Source organism: Passer montanus, unplaced genomic scaffold (assembly GCF_014805655.1).
Source record: "Passer montanus isolate IOZ18808 unplaced genomic scaffold, ASM1480565v1 scaffold10, whole genome shotgun sequence".
NCBI classification, from domain to species: Eukaryota; Metazoa; Chordata; class Aves; order Passeriformes; family Passeridae; genus Passer; species Passer montanus.
Window position 1 is genome coordinate 24,582,697 of NW_024356505.1, and position 12,374 is coordinate 24,595,070.

The 12,374-nt window shown below is 36.4% G+C and overlaps 1 protein-coding gene across 3 annotated transcripts in view; it reads left to right on the forward strand.

Annotated features, from left to right (window-relative positions):
- Positions 1 to 12,374, forward strand: part of SLC39A12 (solute carrier family 39 member 12) — a 37,799-nt gene that overhangs the window by 8,159 nt on the left and 17,266 nt on the right. For all 3 annotated transcript variants that reach the window (XM_039713265.1, XM_039713258.1, XM_039713249.1), the window contains exons 5-8: positions 230 to 437; positions 2,332 to 2,534; positions 7,128 to 7,299; positions 10,549 to 10,721. In XM_039713265.1, coding sequence (XP_039569199.1) covers positions 230 to 437; positions 2,332 to 2,534; positions 7,128 to 7,299; positions 10,549 to 10,721 — 756 coding nt within the window. The remainder of the gene's footprint in view (positions 1 to 229; positions 438 to 2,331; positions 2,535 to 7,127; positions 7,300 to 10,548; positions 10,722 to 12,374) is intronic.

Sequence of the window (12,374 nt, forward strand, 5' to 3'; positions counted from 1 at the left end):
TTTCCCCCATTAGATGCTGAGTAAATGTTCAAGATTTTTAATTCTATGCCTGTTCTCCTGAAAATGTCCTTTGATTAGCTGTCCTGCTGGCAATTACAGCTTACATCTTAGCGTTTTTCCTACTCTGGCTGTCTGTGAAATTGTTCTCCACAGTTTCTCCTCCTGTCACTTCGATTATTTAAATGGAGGTGAAAAGGACTGTCTTCATGCTGTTTTCTCCTGATTTCAGTGTGTTGATGTGAGCACTCTGGAGAAAAATGCTGATATAATGGACAGAGATGGCGCTGATGAAAACACTCTTCCACGCCTGGCTGCTTTAATCCTTACTCTGGCACTCCAAGGAGTCTGTATGGGGAAAGCAAGTTTGCCTTCCCCAGAATTCTTTATAAAATATATTTTCAGTTCTCTAAATAGTACCACTGAGCTCCAAGTGACAGGTAAGCTGGAGTATGCAAAGTTAATTTTCTTCAGGAAAATTTATTGCTGGACTTATCAGAAATGGTACTTAACCGTAAATAAATAGAAGTATAGGAGTGCTCTAACTGGTCCAAAAATAACAAAACAAAAAACCTGAAACAAAACAAAACAAATGCCAAGCTCTAAGCAGAAGCACTATTAAGTTCTGCAAAAGGTTGTGCCTGCTTGGCAGTTTAAGAAGCTACACCATCAATTCAGAGGCCTGGTATGGATTTAGAAGATTGTTATAAGACATCAACTTTTCCTTTTTTGTGGCAACTGCTAACAGCAGCAGTTTACAAGCTTTTCAGAGCACTTTTTAAAAGTTTCATTAAGTATGGGTTAAAACAGGTTAAAAAGTTGACTTGAGCATAGGTAAAAATGTTTTTAACATTCCTAGGTTACACAGAGGTACATTGAATCACAGAAATAAACACTAAAAAAATAATAATCCTTAGCCCTAAACTGGGGCTAAATACAGTAGATTGTATTTACAAACACTGGTTTGGCAGCAAGTAAACACTAAAAAAATAATAATCCTTAGCTCTAAACTGGGGCTTATAGATTGTATTTACAAACACTGGTTTGGCAGCAAAGTCCTTTCTTTAAAATTGCCCAGCCAGATCTTATAAAATAATTTTCACAAGAATGGATGGAGCCATCTCAGCACAGTGCTACTAAATATATATGGTGGAATCTGGGCCCCAGTGAAGGTAACAACAGGATTTTATGCTTGGTGGAGTTAGGATGTCATTCAGAAAAATAAAAAAATGTTCTTAACCAGTTTGTTACAGAGTAAGTCTATTTTAAGTCTAAGATCATTATACTGTCCCTTTAAATTTATTTACATTCTTAATAGTAACTTCAGGAAAGAGTAAGAATCTGAAGCATAGAAAAAGAAAATTAGATTTTACTACATTTAGAAAACAAATATACCTGCAAATATAGCTCCATTCAGATCTGTTTGTTTAAGTAGCCAAAAGAAAGTAGTGAAACATGTTATCAGAAACTTTTTTGTGAGAATTACCATTAAGATTACACCATTTGCATTTCCTGAGTAACAAGATTAAAAAATAAAGGATTATCATATGGAAACACTCCTATTAATCAAAATTTCTTTAAAATTAATTTGTGGACCCCTTTTTAATGGACAAGTTAAGGTTTACAGGAATTATCACTATGGCTTTATTTGACAGTGCGGGGGAGAAGGAAGGTGATAAGGAAGATAGGATAGGGCCTGCCTCTTAAATAACTGGGCATTCCATCAGCAGAAGCACCCATTGCATCCCAGCTGTGTCATGAGGTACATCTGTGCATGATCTCAGATTTGGATTAGGGATCTTGTCTCTTTCCTTCCTGTTTCAGTGCTGTGAGCAGGCATGCTTCCCAGTTAACCAAAGGAGAGAAAAAATTCACTGTCCTGTGCTGCACTTCTGAAGTGCAAGGACAGCATAGTATCCTGAAGATTGATTTCAGGATACCCTATGGAGGATGTGTTTCCTGATCCAAATAGCTGTCTGTGGCAGTTCAGCATGGAGTTCCATTTACACGGGAAAATTTGTAGAACAGTGAAGTTATTTAGCAATTACTAGATAACTTTGTCAGAGATGCTGATTAAATGAAAGATGAATTGCCTTCCAGTGACATCTGAGTGTGATAGGTAAAGATGGAAAGGCTGAGGATCTGGATGTCTGGAACTTCCAGAGTTGTTAAACAGAAATTGCCTCCAGTACCAAAATGAGAAAAGAGTATTAAAATGAGGAATTGAATCAATGTTGTAACAAACAAAAAGAAAAAATGTTGTCTTTTAAATGTTTTGTCTTTTAAGTGTGCATTTTCCTATGGTAACGTATCTGTTCTCTAATTAATTACTAGAACTAGAACAACTGCTCAATGTGCTTAGAGCCAAAAAGACCTGCACTGTAAATGGACAATTTCACAGTCACAAAAGAAGACGTTACAGTATGGCAATCAGAGATATTGGAAGAAGAAATACTCCAGTCAAAGGAAACCATACAAAAGGAGACTATCTGAAAGGCTATTTTGAAGATCGTGAAAGGAACACAGATTGGGACCAGGTTAATTTATTTTTATGTTATTATAATGTTGGTGACAGAATTTCACTGACAGAAATTTAAATTGATTTGCAAACCATGCAATATGTCTGAGGTAAAATGTATTCGTTTCAAAAAGGAATGTAGATATAGATGAAAATATATATTTATATAGCTATATTTGTTTAAATATTAATTGGGAAAAAAAACTTTGTGGATGTTGAATGTACAATTAAGGTCACTGAGAGGGGCTAATAATGTTAGTGTTACGTGGCGTCAGGTGTTTCTTCAAGACTCTGAGGAGTGGATTAACATGGCTTTGATGTTTTCTTACAGTTTTTAGAGATTTACACCTTAAGATTAGAGGTCACACCTTAAGTGACCTATTAGAAAGAGGGATTGTTTTGCATTAAGGAAAACAAAGTAAATTAAAGTTTCTATGTAAGTTGCTTTTAAAAGGCTTCTGTAAATTGAAGATTGGACATTTCCAAACTCTTTTCATAGCCATCTATGGAATCCAGAAGCCTACTTTAGAAAGTATAGAGGCTGTAAAACAGAGCCTTAGGTATCCAAAGTATCCTCTCTGAGAACTTTGAAGGACACTGACTTATTGCAGGTTATTTTATCCTTATCCTAAGAATTTGAAAAGAAATAAATTTTGTTTATGACAATGATCAACAAGATGGTAATTGACTTCCATCCTTAGACTGGGTATCATTCCTTAGACAAAAAAGAAGACTTTAAAGTATATAATTGGTATATATTTTGATGTATACACTTGAAATATATTCTTCAAAGAACACTTTTCTATTGTTTTCAATCCTTTACCATTTATATTAACTCAGTGGCAATGTTTCTTCTTGATTTAGGAGAATGGAGTGATGTGCAATTGACTTTTTCTGTGTGGTCATTCCATGATGGGAAGCTGAGACAAATTTCATGTGGTTAAATGCTATTCTGATAGATATTTATCTGTGTAATTGTATTGCATTTGAAATGCATACTCTATCATACATTTATTTCTTTGCAGCTGACCAAAAAAAAGGATCATGCTGATCAGCATGATGAGGCTTTTAATGTGGTCTCAAAATAGTCTTAAATTAAGGTCATTTTAAATATGTTTCATATGAATTTTAAATTATGGAGGACAGAAATCAGTAGTGATTCTATCTGTAAAAGCAGTAAAATTCTCCAGCAATTGAAGTATTTTTAAAGCTCAGCTTTTTTGAAGTCTTGAACTTCTAAAACTGACTGTAACTCAAAGGATAAGTCTGCAGGGGCACTATCTGAGTCTTAGGAGTCAACTGAAAGTCAAATAGTCTGTATACCTTAAAAAAAATCACAAAGAAACATCTGGACAGAAGATAATTTCTCTTCTTTATTAATATTAATAGTTTCTAAGGGGATTTTTTATTATTTCAGTTCTTTTTAGCTATGCCTATTTTTCTTTACATATTCCATTAGAACATTCCATGTTTCATTGCAGTGTTGCTCATTTTGTCTCCTGTTTTTTGCACCTATGATAGCCATTGTGTTTCATTAGTAGCAGATTCTGCTACATACAGGACACTGACTAGCCTATGGCTTGTGTTTTCTAACTGGTTTAAGATCTGTAATTTAATTTTTATATAAGAATAATTATTTAAAACATTACCACAAAAAAGGGTCACTGCTTTCTTTTAAAGTCATTATTTTCTCTACAATTAAAAATGTAGATGAAAAAAAGTGGCAAATGATCTAATAAGATAAATAATCATAAATTCCATAAAACTATGTCAAAATGTCTATGTGTTCATTTATTCTTCTTCATTAAACAAACATGGACTTTGGAAGCCCAAATCATCCATCCATCCATCCATCCATCCATCCATCCATCCATCCATCCATCCATCCATCCACCCATCCAGTTGTTCACATTAAAACATACAAAATCAGTGTGCTTATTTCTTTGTTATCATCCCCCAGGATGATACACACATAATTGCTTTTCTAATGGAGATAGTTCTCTGCCTCCTTATGTTGAAAAGCTTCAAAGTCTGGGGCTTGCAGCTAAAAAAGATGCAGGTCCTCATGCCCCACATCTTGCAAGAACATTACACCAAATAGACCTTAATGCTATTTTTATGTAGTGGTGGACAGTTTCTTTTACTGATGATATTTCAGTTCTCTGCCTCCTTATGTTAAAAAGCTTCAAAGGCTGGGGCTTGTAACTAGAAAAGATGCAGGTCCTCATGCCCCACATTTTGCAAGAACATTTACCAAATAGACCTTAACGCTATTTTTATGTAGTGGTGGACAGTTTCTTTTACTGATGATATTTTGCTTTTCAATGAAAATTTGTGGTAATAAATTCACATTAAAATTTAGGTTCATAATAATCCTGGACCTCATCTTGTCTATTATACTTTCCAAAAAAGAGCCACCTTCAAAGTCAGATCAGGTTTCACAGAGCTATGTTCAGTTGAATTCGGAATGTCTCCAAATGTAGCCTTTAGACAGTCTTTGGGAAACCTTTACCAGTGCTTTATTGCCTTCACCTTGAGTGCCTTCGTTATTATAGCAAATTGGAGTTTTTTGTTGCTGTAACTAATACCTTTCGCCTCTCTTTTGCTGTGTGGCTCTGAAAATATTCTGGTTATCTCTTCCCTCTAAGCCACCTTAGACAGTTGAAGACTTAAGATACCCACCAACCTTCTGTTCCCAAACTGAGCACACCCAGGTCCCTCAGCCTCTCCTGGCACATCATGTGCTGCAGTTCCCTAGCAGTCTTGATGGCCCTCCACTGAACTTTCCTCCATTTTCCAGTGTCTTGCACTGCTGGTTATTAAGCTGGACATAGTCCAGATGTGGACTCCCATGTCCTGAGTTGTGGGCAATAATCTTTCTCCAGTACCCGCTGGCTCTGCTCTTGCTAATGCAGCCCGTGTGCAGTTAGGGGTCATTGCCACAAGGGCACACTGGTGGCTCATGTTCAAGTTTCCTGTCAGGAGCCACCCCAAGGGCTTTTTCTGGAAACCTGCCTTCCTTCTGGCCAGTTTTCCCTAGCCTTCATTGACACATGGAGCTATTCTGTGTGAAGCACAATAAATTTGTCTTGGCTGATCTTCATGAAAGTCTGGTCCTCCCATTTCCTTGTCTTGTCAAGGTCACTCTAAATAGCAGCCACACCCATCAGCATACTGACTAGTGGTGCCAGTTGAGTTTTACCTGTGAATGCCATCTGGCGCACTCTGTGCCATCACTCAAGTTGTTGGTGAAGGTGTTATCCCTGCTCTTACTGGTCAGCAATGCTGCTCATAACCAGCCAAAATCCCAGTCTTCCAACTTAATACCAGATGTCAGTGGTCCCTAGTTCTAGAGTCAATATCACTGCCTAGAACAGGCAAAATTAAGGTCTCTTCCAATATAGTAGGTCTTGATTGTCTTCATGCTCTCCTTGGCTTGAAGGCAGGTCCAGGTGACAAGATCACCCCTTATCCTGAATGCTTGAATGTGGTTTTCAGAAAAAATATGTCAGTGCTCAATTAATTCAGTTTCTTAGTGAACCACAGGGCATATTTTACTTCATTAATGGATGAGCAATAGCAGGAATGTGTTGGGTTTTAACTGGGTTATTTAAAGGTAATTATACTTAATTTCAGAAGAAGCTTATGCTTCAGTAATGAGAGAAAGAATAGGAATGCCTCGAGTCTCAGATGCAGACCAATTTAAATGAATGAAAATTTTTTTGTTTTTAAATATTGAATCACAGCCCATCAGATGAGATTAAGAAATGAAGATTATTAACAAGATAACATATTTGATCTGCGGTTCTTCTGTTTAAAAGTGTTTTCAGAAATTTCCACTAGAATTTTTCTTGTGTTAACTGCTCATGTTTTTACTAGAAATTTTATCCTAGACAGAAAAACACAACTCTTCATGAAAATTTTTGAAATATAAATGCTTCCATGAAAAATTGTTTCTTTTGACATAGAGATGCTCCAAGCAAGAACAAAAAAGTAGATGGAATTCTGAAGTACCTGTAATAATACAATTATTAAGCAATCTTTAGACCAATATTAGACTATGTAACATCTTGTCTGCTGACATGCACTCATTTAATGAATTTAAAAAGCTAACTTATTTCCATATCTTACTGAAGATCCAGTACAAGGACGAATCTCAGCATTGCTTTGATGTAGGCAGTATCTTATATGAATAGCACAATTACCACAATTATTATTAGCACAAATACTGCAAATGTATTTTCACAAGAATAGCTAAGACTATGGTTCATATTAGCATTAAAACATTTTTATTAGCACATATAACAATAAAATATTGAGAGATATTATTTTGTAAGAGCTTAATGACATTAATTGACTTCAATAGAAATTGAGCTCATTTATCCCAAAGATTCTGGTCTTTCAGAATATATGGTAGTATCAAGTTTACACAGAAAAAAAGTGAAGCAATTGAAGTAATTTAACTAATTTAAGCAAGAAAGAGTATAGATATATAGCAGTTTTCTTCTGGGGCTGGAATGTCCTGTCTTCTTCTAAGATTCTGTATTTAACCTCAAAATTAAATGCAGGTATATGCAACAAGTTTAGTAACTGTATATAATTTTCTACAAAGGTTTGTTTCTCTGCCAATGAACTTGTGAAGATATTTATGAAAAACAGTTCTTCCTCCATTTCTAAGGACCACTTCAAGCAAATCAGTCCAGCTATCATTCAACAACTTTTAAGTTGTTCATGTCAGCTTCCTGACTTCAAACAGACAAAGCTTCCACCAACAACTGTGGAAAGTAAGTTATGTTCTTATTTATAAATTATTATTTAAACTCAGATAAAAAGGTGCAAGGACTTCTGGAGACTTTTCGTTAATTAATAATCCAGAACATGGGATTTATAGCATCTGTAATTTATGCATTCTATAATTTCATAGCATACATGTCAGACAATACTATTATATTGAGAATTGAGGGAATTCAATGGTCTAAATTTTATAGTATTTGCAATTCTATTTCCATGTGTAAGGTTTTAAGCTTTATTTTCTTCATTTGTTAGAGTACTGCTTGATATTGCCAGCAGGTAGGCAATAACAGGTTCTCATCTATGGATTGCTGGGCAGTAAAGGCTTATATTGTGAAATTTGCACGAGGTTTCTGTTGTAATCATTGCATTGCTCTTACATAAAGCTTCAAAGTTACATTAGCTGGTATTTTATACCATGATGTGGCAAATGCTTGATACAGACAAGTTGTGCAGGAACACTACTGGTTTTTCAGCTTGTGATATTTTATAGCAGAGAAGCTTTGAGGATTTTATTGGGGTTAGAAAAACATCCAGAAAATCAGTAACAGGGCAGCAGGACCTGTGTGATAGAGCTGGAACAAGAACTGACTGAGGGTATATAATTGAGTTGTTTCCACTTGCAGTTGTAGCCCTCACATGCCTCTGCTTCCAGTGTTTTCTGCTCCATGTGTTCCATGGACTCCACTTCACCTGTAATCAATCCCTAGTCCACCTTATAAAAGAAAAATCAGAATCTGAGCTGACTCAGATTCAGGGTCAGCTGAATCAGAAAAAGGGCTTCCTAATGTGTTTTCTGGGTTTTTTCCTTACTTTAAGCCAATGATATCTGGGTTACAAATCAAAGTGTATTGGTGTAATAACAAAGACATTAATTTTGGTGGGGAATTTGGGAGTCAGGAATCACCAAAAAGAAATAGACATCTAACCATAACTGCCTGCATCTACAGGAGCACTTTTTAGGCTACAAATCAATGTCTTCAATGCCTTTATCCTAATATCTTCATGGTCACCTTCACCTTTTGGAGCTAGTAAGTTTTCCCCACATCCTGCTGCTCAGTGATCCTTATGGAACAGCACTGGAATTAAAAAGCTTGAAAGGACACATGTGAATATCCCAGAAGTAAAAAGCATTGAAGAATACTCATGGATATCCAAAGAATTGTTATAGGAGAAACAGACATACAGAATAGGAAGAATCATTATCGATCTTCAATAGGCAGCAGTCCTTCTTTCTTATCTTATATCTCTGCTCAGTACCTGAACACCTTGCAGTCTTTACTGCTTTGATCTTTTCTGTGCTACACAGATATGACCATTTTTTAGATCAGGAATCAAGGGACAAAGAAAGAAAACAAAGGAACTTACCCAGGTCACATACAAGGTTCATAAAAAATTCACTGTTAAGTGGGATTCTTCCAAGTCTAAAGCCATCAGCCCAATCAATGACATTTTACTGATCTCATAAAGGTGAGAGATGAGAAAAATTGAGCTATTCAAGTGCAGAATGGAATTAATAAGAGCCCTTTCTGCAGCCCTTTCCCTGTGCTTTTTGACAAAGGAAGGTTTCCATGACCACAGGGACACTTCTGCTGTCTTGATCATATAAAGGACTCCATGTTTGACCTATGTGTGACCTAGTGACCCGAGCTTAGGCTCATTAGTCTTATTCTGAACTCTATTTTACTGATGGGCTGTGCTGTTTTGGCTGTCACCAAGGCCTGACATTCCATATATATCTACTATACTCTTGTATATGGATGTGCAGTCTGTGAAATTAGCTGTCTGATTTTATGAGGTGCTAAGCACTTGCAGTGCTATTGAAGTTTGAAATGTTAAGTGACAGTTTTAAATATTTTGGTATTAATTCCCTTATGTGTGTTTCTCATCAGTGTTTTACCTCCCATTATAAGACTTCTGAAGAAATTAATCAGGATTCATGTTGTGTAAAAGGTTGGAAATGTGAGCAGCGTGTAACTCTGAGGAATTATAAGACTAACATTCAAAAACATCCCAGTAATCTGGGAAAATAGGCTGGTGGTCCTGGTGTATTAATTGAAAGGATGTATTTCCACAGCAGATTTTTAAATATAATTTCAGCCAAAATGTTTATGCTTAGAAACTAAATTAGATCGCTACATTTATTTGAGGTTTTAGGCCTTTGTTTCTTTACAGAAAATGATTTGGTTAAAAATGTGGTGTTGACAATAAAGATGCACAGGTGTGACATGTGAGAACATAGAATCTCAAGCATAAATCTTTCAACAGAGGAAGCAAATGCAGAGCAGAGTTCACTGTGCTGCTTTGAGTGCTTCTGATTTGCATAGCCACAGTCTGTTTAGCTCTTAAGGTCTGAAATTTGGAAGTACTAGATTCTTACATGTAGAGCCTGAAAAAATGAATGTTTTCTGGGCTTCTAATTCTGTCATCTGTTCACACATTACTAGAGAAATCTATGTGGCTGTTGTGACTTAACCCCAGACAGAACCTAAATATGAAACAGCCACTTCTCCACCCCTCACTGCCTCCTCCCCCAGGGATTGGGGAGAACTGGACAAAGATAAAACCCATCAGTTGAGCTATCATCAGTTTAATAATTGAGATAAAGTAAAATCTACAATGCATGCTACTCCTCCTACTACTGCAATTAGTAATGGGAAGGAAGATTACAAAAAAAAAAAAAAGGGGGGGGGGAGGGAAATAAACCCCAAGATAAACAAGTGATGCACAACACAATTGCTTACCACCTGCTGACTGATGCCCAGCTAACCCCTGGGCAGCAGTCAGCCCCTCCTAGCCAATTCCTCACAGTTTCTACACTTGGCATGATGTTCTGTGGTGTGGAGTATCCCTTTAGCCAGTTTGGTCACCTGTCCCAGATGTGTCCCTCCCACACCTCCCCAGATTCTTGTTCAGCTCCTCACTTTCAGAGCATGAGATACTGAAGTCCTTGACTTAGTGTAAGCACAGCTTAGCAACAACCAAAACATCAGTGTGTTGTCAACATTATTCTCATCCTGCATCCAAAACACTGCACTGTACCATGTACTAGGAAAATTAACTGAATCCCTGCTGAAATCAGATAGTGTCACAATGAATCAGTTCTCCTGCATGCTTGTATATAGAGGTATGTAAACATGCCCTCAAAAACAATTATGAATGCAAAAAAATACTCAAATACAAATACAAATATTGGATTATTAAAGGTGCCCTTGTTTTGTTTCATTTGTTTTCCCCTACAGAATATGGTTACAGCACTGTTGCTGTTTTACTTATTACTCTTGGATCTATGTTTGGTACAACTCTCATTTTGTTTAACTCCTGTCAAGAAATCTATACACTCATTTTACAGCTGTTTGTCGGTTTGGCTGTTGGAACCCTTTCTGGGGATGCATTGCTACATCTTATTCCTCAGGTAAGTAATAAATACTTCTGCGCTTTTTAAAATGTTGACATATATGAAGAGAAAGGTTTCATTTAAACCTGGATAATACTCATCAGGTTATAAAGAAAACTTTCCATGAAATCCCCCCAGCACTCCAATTACATTTGCACTCTGTAGCTCAGAGAGAGATTAAAAATAATAATAAGTAGAAATCCATTATTTATGAATTCAAAGAAAGAAAGGTTCCTATTTTTCAAAAAAAAATCAGTAACTCCACAAGTCCTTTGCAAGGCACATTCTAGATGTGTATAAATTTATTTCACGAGGCAGATTCTGTAACATTTTAACAAAAATTGCTCTAAGGTTGTATGAGACATCCACAGTCCCCTCCACAGATTGTTCCAGGGAACCAGGCGCTATCAACCTAAAATTAATCCTGATGCCTAGAACTCTAATAAAATGGGTAGCATGATCTTTTCCTAAATTCATAATCTAAATTTTAAGAACATAAAATGCAAAACAGAACCAAATTTTCCATTGTGTATTCATTTATTTTTAACAGTCTCCTCTGATATGACACAAATGTTATTAGTAAACTTATTATTAGTGGTCACAGAAAGAAATCTTCACAGTTTTACTTCAGATTCTGCTTAAATTTTTCTTTGTGCTCAGTGCATCATCTCTGGAAGCAAAATTGGGAGAGTGGTTTAAGGAAGGCAATTCTCACTGAATGTGAGACAAATGCATTTCTTTCAGCAGCACCTTTTAAGTGTGAAAGTATTCTTCACCAGTTTTAATGATGTAGCCTTTAGAGCCCTCACTTTCAGAGCAAAGGAGGGCTGCTGTGCTGTGACACTAAGGAAAAGAAGGAAGCAACCAACAGAAATGCATTTTTGCATTATTTATGCATTAATTAATTTACGCATTATTTTCACAGAATCACAGAGTTACAGAACTACAGAATAGTTAGAGTTGGAAGGGATGCCTGCAGATCATTTAGTCCAGCCCACTGCCAAGGCAGGATAACCTAGAGCAGGTTACAAGGAATGCATCGAGGTGCTTTTGAATGTCTTCAGAGAGGGAGAATACACAACTGCCCTGCGCAACCCATGCCAGTGCTCTGCCACCCTCAGTGTAAAGTTCTACTTCATGTTGAGTTGTGTTTTAGTTTATGGCCACTGCTTCTCATCCTGTTGCTGGGAACCACTGAAAAGAGTCTGGCACCACCCTCTTGGCACCCACCTTTGAGATATTTGCATGCATTAATGAGATCCCCTCTCAGACTTCTCTTCTCTAGACTGAACAGGCCCAGTTCCAGCAGCCTCTCCTCATAAGAGAGATGTTCCAGTCCCCTAAACATCTTTGTGGCCTCTGCTGGACTCTCTCCAGTAGCTCCTTATCTATTTTCGATATGAAATTTGCATATTAAGATAATACAAGTATTTTTTATAGAATTTTAGCATCAATATATTGCAAACAAAATATATCTCATATATATAAAGGGTGATTTCATAAAGCTGTCCCTAAAAATAATGTTACTTTCACCACTGAGAGATGAAAAAGCGTAGCTGTGCTCCTCATGATTCATTTCATTCTCTATTATTCAGCTGATTATTTCAAAACACATTTTAACTTTGACAGAACTGGAAAAATAAAATTCTGAGACTATAATGAATGAATGCA